General features: G+C 52.3%; 1 protein-coding gene across 2 annotated transcripts; it reads right to left on the bottom strand.

Annotated features, from left to right (window-relative positions):
- Positions 1 to 16059: 16059 nt before the first annotated feature.
- Positions 16060 to 17497, bottom strand: NKX2-2 (NK2 homeobox 2). 2 transcript variants are annotated; one of them, XM_065739378.1, is made up of 3 exons: positions 17045 to 17497; positions 16599 to 16907; positions 16060 to 16511 (listed from the first exon to the last, which is right to left on the bottom strand). In XM_065739378.1, exons 1-3 carry the CDS (start codon positions 17301 to 17303, stop codon positions 16348 to 16350), a joined length of 732 nt encoding a protein of 243 aa, XP_065595450.1. In that variant the 5' UTR covers positions 17304 to 17497; the 3' UTR covers positions 16060 to 16347. The 2 variants fall into 2 exon arrangements, with proteins under 2 accessions (XP_065595450.1, XP_065595449.1); XM_065739377.1 differs by having other exon boundaries at positions 16060 to 16907.
- Between the last annotated feature and the right edge of the window lie 5386 nt (positions 17498 to 22883).

Here is a 22883-nt window from a genome sequence, read left to right as displayed (position 1 = left end):
GGCGTTCGATTGAAAAAGGAGCCCGGGGTTTCCAGGGCGCTCTTAACATCATTTCCCTATGAACCCCAGGTGTAAGCGTGGCCCAGCGGCCCATTCAGGGGGAAGGAGTGGTGTCTGCACATCTCCTGCCGCAGGTGTTGCTCCCGCTGCCCACCCCACTGTGGCCAGGAGGAATCAGGCCCTTGGAATTAATTACGGGCAGCAGTTAACGGGCTGGGTGCCTGCTTCCCGCGGTGGAGACGGTGTTGCATTTTTGGGGTTATTTTTGATTATATAAGGAGATAAAGTCAGCAGCAGAGTTGTACAGTGGGGTACTGGTCCCACCACCCTGCCCTACACCCCCTCCTCCTCACCTCGTGCTGCCTGTCTTTACTTGATGGCAATTACCACTCGATAATTACTTTCTGCAATACTTTCCCTTGTGACTATAGGTGTTGCACGTGTCCCTGCTTGGAAACAAAAGCCGAACTTATTGGGCTTTTCAGATCCTTCCCCGAGAGCTGTGCATGCTCGGCAGAGCGTTCTGTCGGGGTGCTGCTTTCGGGGCAGTTTGCAGTGCGTTTTGCAGCTGCAGGGCCTTCCCTGTGCCTGCACATCTTCGTGGTGGGCTGCGTGCCCACCTCAGCTTGCACACCTCTTGCTCCGCGTGGCAGTGACCCGCTCCTGGATCCATCTGCTAAGCCGCATCATCTGTTCGTTTGGAGGGCGGCCGCTAAAAAGAAAAACCTTTCCGATTTTCTGCCGCATCGCTGGGAAGGATGCTGGACAGCTCCGAAGCCCGCGGGATGCACGCTGCGGGTTGGCAGGGGGTGCGAGCACGGAGGCGAGTTGCTGATCTCATTAAGGTGGGTTGCCCTGGTTCCAGATGGAGCTGATTCTGTGCTCAGCGGAGTCCCTCGGGACCAGGCTGGACGCTGTCAGCTCAGCATCCCCGTGTGCGTGGCTGCTGGCTCAGCACCTGCTGGCTGACTTTCCCACCTGCTTGATTTAATACCGTGGAATCATGAAGGTGGAAAAGACCGCTGTGTTCATCCAGTCCAACCCCAGCCCATCCCATGCGCCCACTGACCATGACCCTCAGTGCCACATCCTCTCTGCAGCACCTCCGGGGATGGTGATCCCAGCACTCTCTGGGCATCTGTACCACAGCATCACTGCCCTTTGGGAGAAGAAATGTTTCCTGATTTCCTGGTAACCCCCTTATGGTTCATTTACTTGCAGTCATCATTGCCTTTTTCAGTATAGCGAAGTTGGTCTGCAAGCACAGAGCTGGCTGCAAACAAAACTACGGATTTAGCATTTAGCATCACGTGGGCTCTCTTTGGAAAAGAAAAAAAAAAAGGGAGGGGGGGGAAACCTTGATACTCATTTGACAACATGCCTTGGTTTCTTTTGTTGGCATCCTCAAGTCAGCGTGCGGTCAAGGTGACTCCTTGGGTTAGGGGTAGATGCAGCAGGAGGATATGACAGAGGGTTGACTTCCTGAAGGATCCTCTCCATTACCTTTGAAGTCGGAATAATTTTCCCTGCACAATTAGAAGTAACCATAGTTACAGGGAGCCCTCGCTCCGGGAGGCTGAGCCGAGCAGGGGGCATCCAGGAGGGGAGAGGAGGAGCTCCATGGGAGCAAGGCTCGCGCACGCCCCGTGCTGGGCATGCGATGCTTGGGCTCTTGGCTGGAGATGTCGGGCGCACATCTGGGGTCAGTCCAGGGTCCCAGCCGTGCTCACAGCACTTGCACAAGACAGGTTTGTGCCACAAGCACGTGCTGGTGTAGAGGTCCCATTGCCTGAATATTTATAGCACCTTTGCCGTGTTCATTCTAGCATTAAACTGCTAATTAATTATGACATTTGTACTACTTCATTTTTCGCCGTGGATCCGCAGAACCTGGCAGGCAGTTAATTAGCTCTCTCTATGCAAAGGATACCAAGAAAAAATAATTGCTTGAGGAATCATCGTGGCGTTACTCTCGGAAAGGTCTTACCTACAAGCTGGCTTAAAGCTTGCTGGATTTGCACTTTGCGAGGTGCCTCTGTCAAAGGCCAGTCCTTAGGAAGAGCGATTTGAAGGGAAAGGTTATGCAGGAGATGCAGCTCGGAGGGTGTTATTTAGTGCTTGTGAGTCCAAGGGAAATCAATTATCTAAACAACCCCCATTCTGGAATGGCTTGCTTTATTCTTTTTTAAATATGTACTCATCTTTGTCTTGATATTGATGCATACAGCTGACAAAGCTGAGCCACTGATGGAGATCCGTCCCCTGCTGGTGCTGCGTGGGAATGGGGGAGGATTTCAACCTAGAATGGAGATTCTGGTTTAGAATATATATATATTAAAAAAATAGGGATTTTATGTCCTTGCTGCATTTAGGGAAGGGATTTGGTTGGGGGCTTGACAGCACCTTGGGGACCCCGTGACATGCTAAGGGCAGCGAGGCACTGGCACAGGCTGCCCAGAGAGGCAGTGGTGCCCCATCCCTGCACACAGCCAAGGTCAGGACGGACAGGGCTCTGAGCACTGACGGAGCTGTGGGTGTTCCTGTTCAGTGCAGGGGGTTGGACCAGATGCCCGTTAGGGATCCTTCCTGTGTGATTCTGTGGTTCCATGAGGTGCTCACTGTGGTCCCCACGGTGCTGTCCCAGTGGTGCCACCAGCATGCCGAGCATTGCTCTTCCTCCCCACCTCCTGCCTTCTCCAGCAAGGTCTGTGGTACCGCAGGCTCCGTGGGATAATGAGTGTGCACCAAAATAACCAGGAAAAATGGGATAATGGAAATGGTAGAGGCGCCTGCGGGGATGAACAGGCGTTTCCTTAAGCAGATTGAAGGCTACAGTGGGTTTGCTTGCCCTCAGCGCTTCCTTTGAGAAACTTGTTTTATGAGCAGATAGTTATGTGCTGAGGTTACAGAAGGAGCATTACAGTAATGGAGTTGACATCTATATAATGGAGTTGACATTTTATTGAAAAGGAGAAAGAAAAAACCTTAACAGGGTTCCCCTGCCTCCCCCTTCCTTTATTTCCTTATTTTTGCTGTCATCAATTGCAGTAAGGCACACAAACTTAGAACAGCCGCCACTGCTGGCAATTTAATAAAATTTCATACAACAGCGGTGCTTCAGGAATGCTAGTGGGACAAATCAGCCTGCTGCAAACTTGAACTTTGCTGAGAAATCAAGGCGATAGCTTGTTCAACAGCAAATAACAACGGGTTTGAACCAGTTCTTGGCACGCACTCGTGTTATTAACTATTACGCACAGTCTCGGCTCCCGGATTGTGTTGGATGGTTTCAGCACGAAGTTCGGAGCGGGGATCCTGGAGGACAGCACCGTGTCTCTAGATGAGTAAATAGATGTGCTTTGCTCTGTTGTGGCCTCTGGTTCTGCTTCACACGGCTTTGCATTGAATTGGGACTGGGGCGTGAAGGAAATGATCTGCATGGCGGATTCATTAGGGAAGATTGGAATGAGAGGGACAAGCGAGGTGCCAGCCGAACTAAGGGGGGGAGGACAGAAGCATCTTCAGGCTCCGAGCTCACAAGGAGTATCAGCTCAGACCTCCACCTCCGAGAGTGTGCGTTGGGATTCTGCTGTAATGGAGCCAAGTGCTGTCTCCATTATTACTAACTGGTGTAAACGTCATATTTTCCCAAGTCTGCAGCTGCTGGGTTCCTCAGCTCTTCCTTTCATTTTTCTGTCTTGGAGGAGTTGCTGAGCCTTCTGTCCATTCTGCTGTGGTTGGAAGTGGTGGCAATAAAAAAAAAAGCAACTGAGTTAGGAAGGTCTGTTGTCTTTCACTCATGCTTACGAAGGCTGTGGGAGCATCCTCCCTGCCTGCCCTCTTTCTGGACAGAACAAAGGAAAGAAACCATTTAAGGAAAATGAAAACTCTTGGCTCTAGAAATGCTTTTCTGAAGCAGTATTTTTTAATTAACAAAAGCTACAAGTCCCCCTCTGTCCTCCAACTTAAATAACACGTCTTTCTTCTTTGGATAGCTTGGGTTACTACAGCCCATTGACATTTGTATTTCTAATGTAATAATCAAATGCTAAAACACAGATTACACTTGGATCAACACATCCAGTTCTTAAACCCTGAAAGTAATTATCTTTTCTCATGTACGACAAAATGAAAATACTGTCTAGGAACTGCCGGTGCCTTCATCAGACGTGTGCCCAGGATGGGATGGATCCTGCCCTGGAGGCAGTGGTTCCTGGTGTAGCATGGTCCCAGGTCACTGTGGCACACCAGATTGGTCAACTCCTGTGCCTGAACAATTTCATGGGAGTGGTGGGACAGATATGGATTCTCTCTCCCATCTCAGTTGTGATCACTCGGATGCACCAGGTAAGGAGTTGGGCTGAAGAGGAGGATCAGGGGAGACCTCATCACACTCTGCAATGACCTAAAAGGAGGATGTGTGAGGTGGTAACAGTGATAGGACGAGAGGGGATGGCCTCACGTTGTGCCAGGGGAGGGTCACATTGGGTGTTAGGAGCAATTCCTTCTGATAAAGAGCAGTGATGCAGTGGCACAGCTGCGCAGGGAGTGCTGGGGTCACCCTGGGGGTGTTGCAGAGCTGTGGGGATGTGGCACTGAGAGACATGGTCAGTGGGCACATGGGGTGGGCTGGGGTTGGACTGGATGAAGATAGTGATCTTTTCCAGCCTTAATAGTTCATTGAGTCTATGGTTCTATGTGTTGTAATGCTTGCCCAGACCTGAGCAGTTCTAATCCTTGCTGAGATGCTCTCTCAGTTATTAAGGTCTGCTGTGTTCCAGACAGTGTGCTGTTTATCTCACAGCTATGAAGGCTACAACACTGGAAACCATATAAGAATTTGAATCCCTGCTGGCATTCTGCACTAGGTAGTTACAGTGCAGTACAAGTTTTCAAATGTGACAGTACCCAGGTTTCTAGACACTGAGTTTAATTTCCTTTAGTGCTGTAAAGCTGGACATTGGAACCCCCATCCTCATTTTCACATGGACTCATAAGGGATTAAACCATGCATCCTCTTCAGAACCTACATTGATTTTGTCCAGTGATGTCAGAGCAGTATTGGCACAACCCACTGGGGTGTATTATTAGCACATAATTCCTGCTTTTAAACTGTAGCCAGATTCCTTTTGGCCAGTGCAGCCAGTGGGATGGGGAAGGGGCTCCTGTCCTATAAGAGATGCCCAGAGAGCTGTGGGTGCCCCATCCCCCCCCGGAGGTGCCCAAGGCCAGATTGGATGGGCCCTGGGCAGCCTGAGCTGGTGGGGGTCAGCCACCCATGATGATAGTTGGATCTAGGGGGGGGTTGAGGGGGTTTGAGGTCACTTGCAACCCAACCATTCTGTGATCAGGAGCGTGGTGTAGATGGAGAATGGCCCATCTCTGCTCAGAGCCCTCACAGAACAGGAGGGGATCTGAGCCCACTGAGGTGCTTCAGAAAGCAATTGATGTGGGGAAACGGTGTGAGTTGATAAAGAAGTCGATAACGGCACGTGTCTGAAGTGGAACTTAAGCTAACTGCTGAAAATACTTTGAAAAGCACTGACCACAATTAAGCACTTAATCAGGAGAGAGATGCAATTTTCTGAGGCTCAGAGTACAAAAATTGTGAGCACAGATCCAGAGATATGAAGGAAAATGTCTCTTTGGCAATTAAGATCCATTCTACTCAAAGGCTGAAAATGGTATCATTGAATTACTTTTGTTGCACGGTTGATACACTGAATTATCTAAAATGTAAACCATTGTGCCTCAAATGCCACTCAAGAAGTAGAACAGCTTCTCCTGCTCAGCTGTTACCCAGCTCTGCGGATTGTCTCCTGATGCTATCTGCTTTCCCTTCTTTAAAATAACACTTTCAATGTAGTTTTTTTCTTTCCCTCCCTGTAGCACGATGCTGGCTGGAAGGAGCTGTGCAGGAGCACTGCGGAGAAGAGACCTCCCAGGAATGTTTCTGCGTGGAAAGCCAACACGTTTGCCTTGCAGGACTGCAGGAAGGAGGGATGCTGACTTGGTGAAGCACCCATTGCAGTGGGTGCTGACCTCTGGGGGCCGAGGTGTTGAGTCTACAGCTCACACAGTGGGACCCTTATCCACATTGAGGCCACCAAGAGCTATTGCAGCCGTGGAATCGTCCTGAATAAATGCAGATGAAACTATCACACGACAGCTTTCTTTGTGTGGGAACTTAAGGAGCTGGGAGAAGGAGGGTGGGGAATGGAGAAGATGCTCAAAGAGCGTGTTTGGAAAGAGCTGGTAAGGTGATGGAAGCAATAGCAGGTCTGGTTACTCTACTCCAGTGTTATTTCCCAAAGCCTCGTGCTGCAGTGTGGTGTTACACGAACACAGCCCATAGAGGAGTTAAGGGCAGCTTTTATCCTCTGATGACTAGCGTGCTGCAGCCAGATGGAACGGTATAAATCTCTCCTTACACACAACGAAGCCAAAACAAATATTACGCGGTGATTAAGTGGCAACCCAAACAGAAGCAGGCGTCCTGTGGGCCGAAACAGGAAATCTTGGGTTACAAAACTCAAGATACGTTAATTTAATTTGATTATATATTTGATGGCTATCTTAAGTGGCCCATGAATAATTGATGAAAATTAGGAAAGCTGCTGTTTGCCTTTAAAATCAAGCTGTAGAGGGTAGGAACTGAATCTTTTAATTGCTGTTTGCATGGGTCACGTGGGAGATCCCCGCAGCCAACAGCAGGAGGAGGAAGGGCGAAGGTTTGCACTCCTCTGGGGCTGAGGTGGAACCTCCTGATACCAGTATCTAAAGGGGAGGTCTAAGAAAGAAGGGGACAGACTCTTTAGCAGAGTCCGCTGTGATAGGACAAGGGGAAATGGTTTCAAACTAAGAGGGGAGATTTAGATGGGACAGAAAGAAAACACTTCTTATGGTAATGGTAGGACGTTCTGCCATAGAGGTGGTGGTGCCCCATCCCTGCAGTCAACCAAGGTCAGGCTGGATGGGGCTCTGAGCGCTGATGGAGCTGTGGGTATCCCTGTTCACTGCAGGGGTTTGGCCTGGGTGGCCTTTAGGGGTCCCTTCCAGCTGAAAACATTCTGCGATTCTGTGATTCTATGAAATCTGATGGGTGTCACTTTCTGCACCAACATGGTGTGGCCAGAAGCTGACCAGAGGGCAATGGTGGGACCGAGTTTCTCATGCTTTGCCATCACCTCTTGTGCTGTCATGGAGAACCAGGTGCTCCTCACTTCCAAAGCCTTAGTCTCAAATGCATGCAAAGACTCATTTGAATCGTTAAGGTTGGAAAGACCACTAAGATCATCCAGTCCAACTGTCAGTGCATGCCTATGCTCTGCACCATGTCCTTCAGTGCCACGTCTCCATGGTTTAGGAACACCCCCAGGGATGGTGACCCCAGCACTCCCTGGGCAGCTGTGCCACTGAATCACTGCTCTTTATCAGAAGGAACTGTTCCCAACACCCAACCTGAACCTCCCCTAGCACAACATGAGGCCATCCCCTCTCATCCTAACGGTTATCTCTTGTCCTTGCTTCAGTTTCGAAACCTTACCAAAGCCTTTCTCAATGAACGTAGCTAAATGGGGACCAGGTGGCTGGTGGCATCCATCCCACAGCCTACAGGCTCCATCTGACAGAGGCTGCTTGGCAGACAATGAGTCCTGGCTGCTGTATGTGGTGTCTGAAGGGGAAAAAGTGGATCCAGCTCAGTGTAAAGCTCAGAGACGCAACTGGGGTCAGGGCATGTTACCCAAGGAATTGGAGGCAGTGTGCCATGTTGTGTTTTTTTTCCAGAGGGCTGAAATGGAAGGGGTTACCTGGCAGTGACTTCTTGCTATTGTGTGAGGCAGAAACAAGATAAAGGTACATCGGGGGAGATGGGCAAACAGTCATTCTTAAAGTAAGATAAACAACAAACTTTTATTTGACTGGGCCTTTGAAGGAGCACAATAACCGGAGGCACAGAATGCATTATTTACCTCAGGAAGCGATCATGAATTATACAGAAAGTTGTCTGAGAGCCCCAGGGAGCTGTGACCTGTGGGGATTTGTGAAGGAGGGAGTGCATCGGTGGCAGCTTGCTCCACGCTGCAGCAAGTGTCACACCCCACGGGCTCTAATGGAGGAGCTGACCTCCACTGGGAACCAGGAGGGAACAGCAAGGAGGTGGAGAACAAAAGCCTATCCTTAGCATACTTTAAAGTCCTTAACCTAGATACAAAGCGTGCCTGTAAATGAAAAGGCAGCCCTCAGATTTTAGCTTAAGCCAAACAAAATGGACTGGTTATGGAAAAATAGTTTCCTCTTGTTGGCTACCGAGCTTCAGTTTTACATTTGAGATGAAGAGAGGGGTAGAGTTTAACAGCGATTACTCCGAGCTTCCCATTCAAACATTCGCATTATGGTTTTAGCCAAGTGGAAAGTCTAGATCAATTTAGGGTTTTGTTGTTGTTGTTGTTGTTGTTTGTAATAACAGCTGATGACAAATTAAGCCATATGGCTTAGAACATGCCACTTGATTTATTCCTCCACAGATGCTGGGATGCCTAGAAAAATCCCAGTTCCTCCAGTATCCAATATTTTGGCTTTAATTTCCATGTCTTTCAAAGACGGAAGCCTTCCTTAATACAGTTTATCAGAGTCTTCCCCTGGGCTTGGGACCAGCAGGAGATGGATCGTGTCAGTGTGGATGGAGCTTGATGCTTGTGTGCTTCTTGGCAAAACATTTGTCCAGAGGTGATATATCACTGCCACATTAATTTTCTTCTCTAAACCCCACCTGAAAATTTTTGCTGACAGTGAAGGCAATAAGGTCATGATTTTGTGAACGTGTTCAAGTTGGCAATCCCTGTCTTGCTACTAATTTGTTCCACAGTGAGTTTGGACAGACCAGATCTTGACTAAGTTCCTGCCAAGTTAGACCAAGTTAGGCTGAATCAGGTTATACCACAATGCAGGCTGCAAACACAAAAATGCTTTGTTCAAGGAGAATGGAAAAGGGGGAAAGGGAAATCCTAAGTGTTCTGGACTGCCAAAGGGCAAAATTGCTTTCAGTGTTGGAGCTCCATCTGGCATCTGTGGGGCAAAGGGTCTGTGAGGGAAGGTGAGATGGATGGCTGCGAACACAAATACATCCTTCTCCCCTCTGTTTCCTCAGTTCATTGGGCTCTGAGGATGCCTTTCCCATCTCCCACCTGGGAGCATGCACTTGGCATTGCAGGGCAAGGTGACAGCGCTGGCCACGTCCCCAGTCCTTGGTGTTTTATACTGTATAAATGGATCTTCAGGGGTAGCCTGTGGGCTGATCCATACCCAGTCCCATCAAGGAGACCATAGAATCCCTTTGACCTAAGTTCTCACCACTCTCACTGACTTATGTGAATGTACCTAGAGAAAATACAAGATGCTTTTCTGCATTTTTAATTGAAACCACACATTTCAGGCTGATTCATGCTACATTTCCTCAAGTGAGCATATTTCAGCTTGCGTTGAGGTTGCATTGTGGCTGAGGAAGGAAGCAGTCTTGGATTGCACTTTATGGACTGCCGGAGCGATTATGGATGTGGAAATCAAAGGAGACGAAGAGAAGAAAAGGGAATTCTCCATGGTGTAGCAGAGCATTGGGACTGTGCTGTGCTGAGCCTCGGATAAATGGTGGAAGAGCTGAGGCCATATTTCTGAAAAGTATCCTAAGATTCCATAATTTGAACTGATCTTGGGCAACAAAGCATGCTTTCTGGTTGGTTGGTTAGTTGGCTGTTTAGCTGGCTGGTTGATTGGATCTTTTGGCTGGTTTGCTGGTAGTATGGCCAGTTGGTTGTTGGTCGCCTGGTTTGTTTGGTTGGTTGGTTGACTGGTTTGGCTGGTTGCATGGCTGGGTAGTTGGTTGGTTGGATGGTTGCTTAATTGGTTAGCTGGTTGGCTGACTGGCTGGCTCATTGGTTGGTTAGTTGGCTAGTTTGGTTGGTGGGTGGGTTGATTGGCTGGTTTGGTTGGTGGGTTGGCAGGTTTGGTTGTTTAGCTGTCTAGTTGGTTGACTGGTTTGGTTTGCTGGTTTAGTTGGTTGGTTGGCTGGCTGGTATGGTCATTTGGTGGGCTGGCTGGTTTGGTTGTGTGGTTGTTTGGTTGACTGGTTCGTTTCATTTGCTTTGATGGAGTTGGTGGCCTTCAGGCTTTTGTGGGGCATGTTCAACTGGAGAGTGGGACAAAATCCTGATTAAGGAAATAGCTGAGAAGAACCTTGATAGGGAAAGGGTTTTTATTATTATTATTATTATTTACATATTTATTTGACAGTCATAGACAACAGATGATTTTTTTTCTGCATATTTCACGTAATCAAAGAAGGATTTGGTGCTGTTGGATGCCTGAATTCTTTGTTTTATCGTTTCTTAGGGTTACAGTCTGGTATATGGTTGCTTTGTATTTTTGCCACTATAATGAATAAAATCAGAACACCCATACCATGGTTTAACTGACTGTTTTGACTTTTTTTGTCTTCCCTAAATAGTTGAAGTAGTTCAGCCTGATTGACCAGACCATGCCATGGTGGTGATAATACGACTTTACATGATTTATTCTAAGCAGCTTCACTTGCAGTTTTCCTGGTGGATAGCTTTCTTCCTGAAGTGGTGCTAAACCCCATGAAATACAGCAGATCTCTATGCAGAATCGAGGGACACTGTTGTTTGCTAAGTCAACCTGCAGCAATTCCAGGCAGGTTCCTCTGAGCTCTCCAACTCACACATCTCATTTGGAATGTTCTCTCTCTTTTTTATTTTTTTATCAGCAGCATGGAGAGAGTATCTAGCAAGTTAAATCCCCAATGTGTATGTGGAATTAAGGGCCACTGCATGCATCCTGGTTACCTCTAACTGTTCAAACCTTGTTCGTGCAAAACAATAAAACGTGAAATATTAAAATGCAGAAGTGATAACTCGTGTTTTAGATTTACTTGTCTTTTCTTGCCTATTGTTTAAAACGTTTAAAAATAATTTACTGTCAGGTTCACATGCACGCAGGTAGCTGTGGTGCCTGGAGAGAACTGAGTGATTCTCTCAGACCCTCATTTCGATCCATAGGAAAGGTTTTAGCTTTTGTACCTGGTGCCAACTGGTCCCAGCCAGGGGAGCCGGAGGGGAACATGGACATGGATGGCAGGGATGTGTCAGGGTGTGGGACCTGGGGTGCCCCTGGTGGGAGAAAGGTGAGGTCTGAGCAACAGGACAGCAAGTGCTACCGTGCCACCCAGGTGCGTGGCAGCTGCATTCCAGCTGCAAAGCCTCAGCTTAGCAAACGAAATGTAAAATGTAGCTGTGCAGCACCTGGAGGGAAAAAAGCACAGGGTGGTCTGTTCTGGAGCATTTCCTGCTGGAGCTGCAGGGAGTGAGCATGCAGCTCTGCTCTCTGCAGTGGGAGCTGGCACTTGCTCAGAATTTCGTTTTTTCCTTCCAGAGTTGGTTACAGAGCTGTTCCAGCTGCTCTGATACTTTCAAATGACAGAGGCTGAAACAAAAACATCGATTGGCCTCTTGTCCGGGATACAAAATGTGAGCACTGACTTTCTTTTATATGGTGTTTTAGCCGGCACAACAAAACAAATGGGACAGAGGAAAGAGAGGAGGCACAGCTGAGCATCACGAGCTCAGCAGCGGCTCTGGCACTGCGTGGGACACTGGTTGCTGCTGGTGGGAGGAGTGCTGCAGGCACAGCACGGTGATCCAGCAGCTTCTGTTTGAAGCAGCTCTGAGTTGGACCATTCAAAACAAAACAACAATAAACGCACCATCATCAACAGCAACTGCAGAAACCAAACTAACAAAACAAAACAACAGCATAAAAAAAAAAAAAAAAGAAGAAAACAACAGAAGACGAGAAGTCTTTGAGCACCTACCCGCCAGGCTGAGCTGCCTAAACACCTTGATGTGCGGGAGCTTGTAGCCGTCTGCGTCTACAGCACTGCTCTGACCTGTGGTTCATGCAGGGGTGAGAAGAGGCGGAGGGCTGGGAGGAAAACGCGCACGCTGCGGGAAGCTGCCACCGTGCACACACCTCCTCCTCCTCACTACCACCGGTTCCTTCTCTCTTCTGGTTCGACCCATGCTCAGAATTACACAACGCAGCGCACCCAGCCCCACTTAGGACTTGAAGACGCCCCGTTCATCCCTTCAGTATTAAGGGAGGCCCTGCCACTGCCGTCCGGAGAACCGTCGGATGCTCCATCCCCGGATGAGCTCAAGGCCACGTTGGATGGGACCCTGGGCGACCTGACCCGCCGGTAGCAGCCCGCCCCCAACCCCCCCACCCCCCCACGGCCGTCCCTTGTCCCGCAGCGCCGCTGTGCGGCCGCCCCGTCGGGGCTCGGGGTCGGCGCCCACCTCCCCGGCTCTCCGCGGGGCTCCGAGACACGTCCCAGGGCGGCTCAGTGGGGATGCAGTGCTCCCTGCGCAGGGCTCTGCTGCCTCCCAGCGACCGCATGGAGGAAAAAAAAAAAGCCGTCAGGATCATAAATCCCCGCAGAGAAGCGATAAACCCTGAAATCGTTTCCTCCTCGGAAAAAAGATAGCGGGGATTCGGGACCGCGGGCTCGGAGTGTTGATGCGATGCGGGGATAAAGGGCGGTGAAGCACGGATGCGGACGGAGTGCCGCTCTCCTGGAGCCACAAGTGCCCATTTCCTGGGATTCTGAACACGGCTCTATCGCGGCCGCCGTCACCGCAGAGCACCGGGAGCCGGGAAGGGGATGGGGGGGGGAGAGTCCCCGAGCGTCCCCCGCAGCCCTTCCCTACCGGCCCCTTAATAAACACCGCCGAGAATTGCTCTTATACTCGGTAAATATTGGCTTAGCTTTTCATTGACCGGCTCTCTTGAAAAAAAGACCCGAAAAATCCACACCGGTTCTAAACTAAGCCAAACAGTCAATAGGTGACGAAAGTAAGTTATTTCCAGGGCTTAGCGGGGCTTCCAGCTCATTATCGGGTTATCTGATTCGCCTAAACAGTTCCTGCCCCGCGAGGGGCTGGGGAAGGGCAGGCGGGGCAGGGCGGGGGCTGGGGGCTGACGGGGGGGAGCACAGGTGAGGGCTGGCTCGCTGCTCCCACACCATCTCAGCCCCACAGCCTTCCCCCTCTTCCTTGGGGTGATAGAAAAGTCAAGGATTAGTGCATTTTTTTCTTCTTTTTTTTTTTCTTCCTTTTTTTTTTCTCTTTCTTTCTTTCTTTCTTTCTTTCTTTCTTTCTTTCTTTCTTTCTTTCTTTCTTTCTTTCTTTCTTTCTTTCTTTCTTTCTTTCTTTCTTTCTTTCTTTCTTTCTTTCTTTCTTTCTTTCTTTCTCTCTCTCTCTCTCTCTCTTTCTTTCTCTCTTTCTCTCTTTCTCTTTCTTTTCTTTCTCTCTTTCTTTTCTTTCTCTCTTTCTTTTCTTTCTCTCTTTTCTTTCTCTCTTTCTTTCTTTCTTTCTCTCTTTCTTTCTCTCTTTCTTTCTTTCTTTCTTTCTTTCTTTCTTTCTTTCTTTCTTTCTTTCTTTCTTTCTTTCTTTCTTTCTTTCTTTCTTTCTTTCTTTCTTTCTTTCTCTCTCTCTCTCTCTCTCTCTCTCTCTCTCTTTCTCTCTCTCTCTCTTTCTTTCTCTCTCTTTCTCTCCTTTCTTTCTCTCTTTTTCTCTCTTTCACTCTCCTTTCTGTCTCTCCCTCTCTCTTCATTTTTTATTTTCCTTTTTCTTTCTCTCTTTCTCTCCCTAATCGCCCGCCTCGCACAACGAGGAGCTACAACAAGAGACAGTTCTCTGGAAAAAGAACAGAAATTGGTCAGTGCGGCGCTGCATAACATTACAGGGGGTGAATGCTCCCTTGTTCTCGGCCGGGCCGCGGCCGCCGGGAGGTGCGGGCCGGGAGATGCGCTGGGGGGGGCGATTTCCTGCGCCATGAGCCCAACTTGTCAGCGGGTCGGGGAGAAAAGGAGGGCTCTGTTGTTCTTCAAAGAGAGAGGGAGAGAAGGAGAGAGGGTTTCTTTTTCTTTTTTTTTTTTTTTTATTTCTCTCCCTCTCTCTCTTTTTTTTTTTTTCTTCTTCTTTTTTTTTTTTTTTCTTCCAGAATAGATATAGCACGAATTTTTAATTCGTCTTCTTTTCACAGACAACAATGCTGGTTTTGAAAGCTGGGCACAATTTGGGTTTTGTGAGGGGGTCCCCCGGCCCAGCTGGCCATATGGGATACAACATGTAGAACATGCCTAACAATGAGCGCGAGTGACAGCCGTAACAAAACGCAAAGGACACTGCTCCCTGACTCCGAGATGTGCTGCCTCCCAGAAACCAATTGAATGGCCCTAAAAAAGAGGAAAGGGGGGTGAGGAGGGAAAGGACAGTCCCCCCACCCGCTCCCCCCCCCCAAACTGTCTCTCCCTTTTTTTTCTGTCCCCCCCCACACCCCCGGTTGCCTTTGCCTCGGTCTCTTTAATATGCACGCCTCTAACATGCTCACCTCCCTGCCTCCCCCATTGTGCTGTTTTGTGAAGTCTACTGTATATTGTGCAAAGATAGACTGCCCGGAGCTGGCCCGGCAGCATGGGAGATATAAGGCCACGGAGGTTAGGGCCACACAACTGGTTTTATAGACTTAGCAGAGCCTGGGGAAAAAGAAAAAGAGAAAAAAAAAGAAAAAAAAAGAAAAAAAGAAAGAAAGTAAAAGAAAAGAAAAAAAAAAGTGATTGTTTTTCCCTCTCTCCCCGGGCTGGCAAAGGGAACGCACAGACTGTGCAGGACCCGTTTCTCTGTCGGCCCCGCAGCCCGATGCACAGCCGAGCGGCTCCTCGGCCTCTGGCTCGTTGGGCTGGGGAAGGAGGGCAGGGAACGGGGAGAATGAAAGGTGGAAAGGGAAAAAAAAAAAAGAAAAAAAAAAGAAAAAAGAAAAAAAGAAAAGGAAAAAAAGTAATAATAATAATAAAAGAGATAGGAAAGGAAAAAAAAAAGTGAGGAAAAAAAAAGGCGGAGAGGGGGGAGAGAAAAAGGAAGCACGGCCCGAGCGCGGAGGCCGAGGAGGGCTGCTCGGTGTTCCGGATCCCCGCCGCCTTTGGACATCGGTTGGCCCCGCTCGGGACGGGGCGGTTCTGCCCCAGCCCCGCGGCACCGGACGAGGCTTAAAACCAGGGTTTTTGGTTTGGTAGTATCTCTAAAACCGCCGGGGAGGGGACGGAGAGGACGCGGATGGAGAGGAAGGGAGCAGGCTGCTCCCCCGGCCCCGGCCGTGCCCCAGGTTCCGCTTTGGGGTCACCGAGCGTGGGGAACCCCATCGCTCCACGACGCTCCGCCGATACCCGGGGCACTGCGCTGCGGGGAACCGTCGTTACCGCACCGAAATGAGACCGTTTTCCCCCGTTTTCCGCTCCGCTTTCCCCTAAGAAAAAAAAAGTTTCGGGCTCGGGTGGCTTTTTAAAAAAGATTCCTTTCTTTCTTTCTCTCTCTCTTTTTTTTTTTTTTTCTTATTCAAAACCCATCATTTTGAATCAAACACGTCTCGAAATATGGAAGTTCTGCGCACAATGAGCGCTCTGCTCTCTCCGGGACGTTCAGTCTGCGTTTCTCGTATTCTGCGTGGCCGTGAGCGAAACCCGGCCGAGATAAGATAACCCAAGGCGAAAGTGCCGGCCGTTGCTGCCGACCCCAACAGCAGCAGCGATTCCTACCAACGACCCTACGAACTCTTGTCGGCATTTACCCGCGGCAGAAAACTGTGGCAAAAAGGGAAGGAATCGAGATCTCCGCCTGAGCGCCTCACAAACCCTCATAAAAGCACAAGAGCAGAGCGTTTTTCATTCTTTATTTCCGCGTCGTTTTATTCTGACGACCCCCCCCCCTCCCCCCCTCCCCTTTTATTTTAGTTGTAGGTAGACAGGACCACTCTGCATGGCGCAAAAAATCTCTGTAAACAATGACGCACAAAAACACCTCCCCTCCCTGCCCCCCCCTCCACCCCCCCCGCGCTTCCCCCCAGCGAAACCCCCCCAAAAAATGGAGGGGAAAGAGACGGGAGAGGGAAAAAAAAAGAAACAAACAAACAAAAAAAAAAAACAAACAAAAAACAAACAAACAAGAAAAAAACAGAACAAAAAAACCCATAATAATAATAATAATAGCAATAATAATAATAATAATAATAGCGCTTCCCTCTCCGCTCCTTCCCCCGCCGTTTCGATTTTAGTTTCGGAGCATCAGTCTGTCTCTTCCTTTCTCTCTCTCTCTCTCTCTCTCTCATTATTATTTTTTTTCCTCCTTTTCGTGTCTCTTTATCGTCATTTGTTTTTTTTTCCTCCTCTCTGCGTGTGTGGGTGCGTGCGGGGGCCGTGTGCGTGAGCTCACCCCGCGCTCACCAAGTCCATTGCTGCGCCTGTACCAAGTGGTGCGCTGTGGGGTACTGGGGGCTGCCGGCCGCGCTGTACTGGGCGTTGTATTGCATATGCTGGAGGGACTGGGCGCTATAGGCGGAGAAGGGGATGCCCGTCTGGAAGGTGGCGGCCGCCAAGTCCTGAGCTTTGAGCGTGTGGCAGGGCTTGCCGTCCCGCACCAGGACCGGCACGGCCACCCGCCGCGGGGAGGGGAGAGGAGTCACTTCCATACCTTTCTCGGCCCGGGCCCGCTTCATCTTGTAGCGGTGGTTCTGGAACCAGATCTTCACCTGGGTGGGAGTGAGGCGGATCAGGCTGGCCAGGTGCTCCCGCTCCGGCGCCGACAGGTACCGCTGCTGCCGGAACCGCCGCTCCAGCTCGTAGGTCTGCGCCTTGGAGAAGAGCACCCTCCTCTTCCTCTTCTTCCCCGCGTCCCCTCCGCCCGCCGCCTCCTTCTCGTTGTCGGGCGATTCGTCTGCCGACGGCTCCGGGGACTTGGAGCCGGCCTCCGGGCCGCCCGCTCCGGCCGCCAGCCCGTGCACTGCGGAGATCGCTGCCGTCAGCGCGGCCCCGACGGCGGCTCCCGCCCGGCCCCGGCCCCGCTGCCCCCGCCCGGCCCCCGCCCGACCCCGGCCCCGCGTCCCCCGCCCGGCCCCGCGGCCCCGGCCCCGCACTCACGGGAGTACTGGATGCCCTCGGCGCTCGCCAGCCAGCGCGTGTAGGGATTATCGCTATTATCATAGAAAGGGGGCTTCAAAGGCAGCGTCTGAACAGCGTCCAAGGGGGTTTGGCCCAACACCGCCGCTTTCTTGGGAGGCTCCGGCGCTTCGCTCTCCTCCTCGCCCCCTTCGGCGGCGGAGCCGTCCTCGTCGTTGGTGTCGGGGAGGTCCAGGATGTCCTTGACGGAAAAACCCGTCTTTGTGTTGGTCAGAGACATGGTCCAGGGAAATCGGGGCCGGGAAGTTGGAGGAGCAGCTCGCCGAGCTGTCACCCGGAGCGACAGCGGCGACAGCGCGAGGGGAGGGCGCGGGCGGCGGGGAAAAACGTGGAGAAAAAGGAGCGGAGCGCTTCGTGCCGAGGGACGAGAGGAGCCCCGGAGGAGCCCCGGCTCTCTGCGGGCTCCTTCTGCCCGGGGGGGGACTCGGGGAGCGGGGCAGCGGCCGCTTCGGGAACAGTTTGTAACTCCAGGGGAAGGGGAACGGCGCGCCGAGAATTAAAAAAAAAAAGGAGAAAAAAAGAAGAAAAAGAGATCACTTCTGGATGGGGCTGACACAGCCCGAAGCCGCTCTTGCCGCGTGAAAAAAACGAGCCATTGCCGGAGCGAACAGTCCATATAAGGCTGGTCCCCGCACATGAACCTGCCGAGAGGAGGGAGAAAAAAAAGACATGAAACCCGGGAAAGGTTGGCCACGTGTGGGCGGGTCTTGGAAGTCAAGTGGATGAAGACAGTGTTTGCAGATGTGAAATTGCGGGTTTTGGGCGAGCTCCGAGCTTCCACCATTGGTGATGAGTGGTATAACGTGTCAGTTAATTACCGGCGTGGGGAGGGCCCTTCGCGTGTGTGTGTGTGTGTGTGTGCGCCGGGGAGAGGCTCTGGGTGATTTTCTGGCTTGTTGTGTTTTGGTTTGGTTTGGTTTTAAACGCAATATGTATATATATATACAAAGAGCCCGCTGTTCTGCACGCTCCTACGAGAGGGTATTTTTTTTTCTTTTTCCACGTGCAGGGAAAATAATAATAATAAGATAGAGGGGTGGGAAGGGTAAGAAGAGCCTCGCGCTGTTTTGCCCCACTCGCGGTGTACCCACCCGCGACAGCGCAGCGGTGGCACGGGGCTCGCATGGCAGCAGCCCAGCTTATCTAAACCGCCTGGGTCAATATTTTGGTAGAGGCTTAAGGATGAACGCTGGAAATTAATCAGCAAGTAATTGATTCTAGTTCGTTCCGAAATGAAGCGGAGTGGCAAAACGCGATCGGCAGTCACGACCCGGAGAGATGCGGGACGTGATTAGCGGGGGGGGAGGGAAAGGGTGGGGGTGGGGGGGGGGCGGGGAAGGCGGGGGGAGGTTTTATTTGAAGAGGTCTCATTGATTTTGCCTCTGTCTTGCAGGGGAATGGGAACCAACCCGCTCGGTTCATTTAACGGGCTGCAGCCCGGCGGACTCTTCTCTCATTACGCCTGCGTTCATTTGTTTTATTTTGATTTTTTAAGAATTCCCTTTTTTTTTTTTTTCCCAGGGCGCGGGGAGGAGCCCCTCCCCAGCCTCCAGCAACCTCCCACCGACTTTTCCTCCTCCATCCTCACCCCCTTCTCCCCGCACCCCGAAGGGCCCCGCTCCGCCGTGCGCGCACCGACGCGGGGGTTGCGCTCCGCGCCGAGGCCGCGCACCGCCGCCTCCTCTTGCCCACTGCCTCCCCGAATCCCAGCTAAGCAAAGTTGCCGAGTTTCCCTTCCTTCAGGAGGGATCCCGGAGGAAGACGGTCTCCTCCGACGCCCTCTCCTCGCCGATCAATTTATTCGCACCTTCCCTTCCCCCCCAAGCCCGCTCCCCCAGCCCCCAGCTTGCCTCCCATAAAGTATGTGATGTGGCTGACAATGCCCAGGGATTTTTTTTTTTTTAAGCGAGCCCCTGAGCACATCCTGGGTGGTCGGAGCCGCGCAAACACAAATACAACCCTATGGCTAAGCTGGAGACAATGTCCGCAATGTAGACAAATGTCCGGCTTCTGTTGGAACCCTTTGTCTCGGCGCAGTTTTTGCATTTATTTCAGTGGCGAAATAATACGTGATTGACGCCCTCTTTCAATGTGTCCTAACTGTTGGGAATAAATCTGAGGTTGTTCCTAGTTGTCATGGTATTCAACCGCGCTCAATGGCTATCTCTTCATCCATTTCGGAGTCCTTCCTCGATACGAAGGGAACCCTTCGTGTGGGCTCCTCTCCCTTTCCTCTGCGGGGAGGGGCCTGGGCCGCTCACATCCATCTCGATGTTTCGTGGCCGGCAAATCTCGGCCTTATCGACTGATGCATTCCCCTGGCCCCACCTGCCCGGCGCTGGGGCGCTCGGATGGGGCAGGATGGGGTCGGAATGGGGTTTCCATTCCTCCCCACCGAGGAGGGTGAGAAGGAAAAAGACAGCAGCAAGAGCGGCGACGGGAAGAGAAAGTCCCAAAGTCAGGAGTATGCCGGTGGAAGCCAAAGCAAGAGAGCAAGCCAAAAAAACCCAAACACACACACACACACACACAAAAAATCTATACGTATAATAAAATTTTCAAAAAGAAAAATAATCAACACACACACGCGCAAAAAGAAGGAGAAAAGAAAACACTCGAATACTTTGGGGGTGCTCAGGCTCCCGAAAGCGTCGATACCGCGGGGGGGAACGGAGGCGGTGTCCCGCAGCAGTGCGGGGGGTGCGGGGCACAGAGCGTGAGGAGCCGTGGGGAGCTGCGGGCGTGACGTCATCGCAGGGCGTGACGTCAGAGCCCTCTGACGTCAGGAGGGGCCGAGGGGCCGGGAGCCGTGGCGTAAAACCCGACGGGGGGGACGGGCGGCTCGGCGCTTTCAGGCCGGCCGTGCTGAATTTAAGCCGGAGGGGTTATTTGCACAAGAGAACAAGAGGCTGAAGGAGAGGTGCGTGTACACAGGCTAAGTGGCCGCACTTCAGGACAAGTGCCCTCTAGCAGTGTTTACCTGTTTACTTTCGCAGGTAGCTCAAACAGCCGCCCTTCCCCCCCCCCCCCACCCCCCCACCCCCCGAGCAGTAGAGTGCCCCGCACCCGGCGGTGGGTACCTACCCTACCCCAATACACCTCCCAAACGAGTGAATGCGAAGGTGTTTCCAGGAGCCTCCCCGCAGCTCGCTCTCTCGCCCCGACCTCCCTCTCACCCAGCACCCTAACAGTCGCCGAGTGGCTCGGTTCATTGTCTGATCGGCCCAAAGGTGCGAGCTATTGTTTTCCTTCGCTCCAGACCGCAAAGAAACAAATAAGAAGCACCGCACCTTGCCGCTCGGCGAGGATTAGCGAAGCAGCACAAAGCCTTTGTTAGAGGGACAGGTTGGCTGTATCTCTTGGAACGAGCCGCACTTGAAATAAAGAGGGCAAGGGAAACCCGGCACCCGATAATTGTTATTAATTCACCTTCGGAGCTTCCCGGTGTGCAATCTCAGCTTTGCGTTAGAGGGTGGCGAGGGATGGCGAGCTGAGTCATTAGGAGAAGACATCTTTTGTCAGGGATCAAAACAACAACAACAACATCCCCTGCCACTCCGAAATGTCCCCTGGCAGAGCCCTGCACGGACGGCTCTAAGGAGCCTATCCCCCTGCTCCGGCCCCGGCTCGGGGGCAGCGGGTACAGCTGGCATCGCCTGAAATCGGGGGGACACGGAGCACCCCGCATCCTCCGTGCCTTCCAGGAACTTAACGGTGAGCTGCGGGGGTCGGAGAGTTTCTGCCGGGGGAAATCCCCTCCGCTGTTGGCGGCTGGAAAAACGATTGCGTTAACAAAGGCGTTAATGGGGTTTTGGGGAGAGGGGAGGATAAAAAGAAAAGAAAAGAAAACAAACAAACAAGCAACAACAAAAAAGCCATCTAGGAATGGGGCTATGGGGGAAATTTCCCCGCATCTGGAAACGGAGCCGGCGGCATTCTTCCCTTCGGAAGCCCCGAAATTCTCGCTCCGGCCTGCCCTTCTCCCGCAGACGACGAAACCTTCTCCAGGACATAGGAATCTCAATGAGCTTCCCCTATTCTCCCGCTTCCTCTATCTCCTTTCCCCCGAAGCTTCAAAGCCGGAGAAATCCTTCCAATTCAGCGCTATTCCTTCGAAATTTGGAGATCTAGATAGAGCCAGCCCCGCCACCAAGCTCCCGAGGTGGCGAATCGGAATAGAAATGGGGATTTTCCCTCTCCTCCCTGGAGGCTAACGAGGTTGTGCCGGTGCCGGAGGGCACATGTTAGGGCTTTGATAAATGCACTTTAATGAGATCTTTGAAAATATCGCCGAGAGAGTCGGCGGCAGCGCCGGTTTGGTAGCGCGATGCGTGTCGGCACAAAGCGGAGATCGGAGCCCCGCAGCCCCCGGCCCCTCTATTTGTTTCTCTTATTTAATTTTTCCGCCGAACCCGAGCTGTAAGCCCAGCCCGAGGCCTCCGTTCCCGTTCAAGTCTATTCCGAGCGTTTTATTCACCAGCAGAACGCCTCGTCCCCCCCGGCAAACCCCCCGGCTGCATTCGTTCCCATCTCTCTAATGATGAAACGTGTCCCAATGAGATTAAGCTTTGTCACAAATGTTCTTCCCGGCGAAGAAAAACCCAACTCGTTTCGATAACGGCGATCTGAATGCGGCGGATTTAGAGCCCTTTATGAAACGCGGCCCCGGGAGCACTTTCTTATCTGCGTGGGTTTCTCCCACGCGCGACGCAGGGGGCGCACGTCGGGCCGCGGTCACAGGTGTAGGGACACGAGGGAAGGACGGCCAGGACGGGGGAGGAGGGGTCCCGAGCAGGAAAGCGCAACGGGAAAGCGTCAATAGGGATGGAGGGAGCGGTGCGGCGGGGAGATCCGGGCCGGCCCCTGCCGCGCAGCCCGGCCCGACCCGGGCCATTCCCGGTCCTCTGGCGGACTCTGCCGTCGCCGCCGAGAAGTGTCGCCCCGCCGCCGGGCCGGGGTCCCCGCCCCGAGGTGAGCCGGGGCGGGACGGGCCCACCGCCGTCGGGACGAGGGGAGCCGCGCTGCCGTCGGGGCGGCTTCACCTTCCAGCTTTGCGCCCCTTCCCCACCCCCACCCCTCCCTCCCCTCCGTCCAAAACAAACATCCCCGCTCTCGCTGCTCCCAAACGCAGCCCTCCCCGCTCCCTCACCCGTCCCCTCCCGGCTGGCGGTCCCCGGCCCCGCGGACTCACCTGGGCCGGGCCGTGCTAGGCGGGCGGGGGCTGAGCGCGGCGGCGGCGGCGGCGGCTCCGCTCCTCTCGCATTGTCTCCGGCGTGTGCAGGGCGGCCGCTCCTTCCTCCGGCTTTACATCGCCCGCTCTGTTTGCTTTCCTCCCCGGCGTGTGACGCCAGGCGAAATACTGGCCATATGTTCGGCGGTAATAAATTGGTTATAAGCGCAAACACGCCGGTTCCTGGATGGCTCTTTTAAGCCGGCCCCGGCCCCGCTGCTGAGCCGGCCCTCTTCCCCCGGGGGGCAGAGCCCTCCTCCCGCCCCCTCCCCAAAGATGCGCGGAGCCGCTCTCTGCCCCCCTCCCCGCTCTGCCCCGATCCGCCCTCGCTTCCCGCAGCCCCAGCCCGCTCCGCAACTCGCCCGGACTGCCCCGAGCCGAGCCTGCCCTCTATAAATCGCTCGGTAGCTAAGACGCTATAAAAACCAAATAGCCAGATGTGGCACGTTATTTATGTGTGAAAGCTCGTTTACATTAGATATGCTGATCCAAGCTTTGATAGCAGGGGTTTGCGAGAGATTAGAGCTGGGTTTCCGTAGTCAGCTCCAGCTGCAGCCCCCCTCTGCTGCT

Source organism: Cyrtonyx montezumae, unplaced genomic scaffold (assembly GCF_038088225.1).
Source record: "Cyrtonyx montezumae isolate F1298 unplaced genomic scaffold, pur_monq_1.0 scaffold_24, whole genome shotgun sequence".
In the NCBI taxonomy this organism is placed as follows: Eukaryota; Metazoa; Chordata; class Aves; order Galliformes; family Odontophoridae; genus Cyrtonyx; species Cyrtonyx montezumae.
The sequence above is the reverse complement of the archived record's forward strand: the minus strand, read 5'-3'. Positions and strand labels throughout refer to the sequence as shown.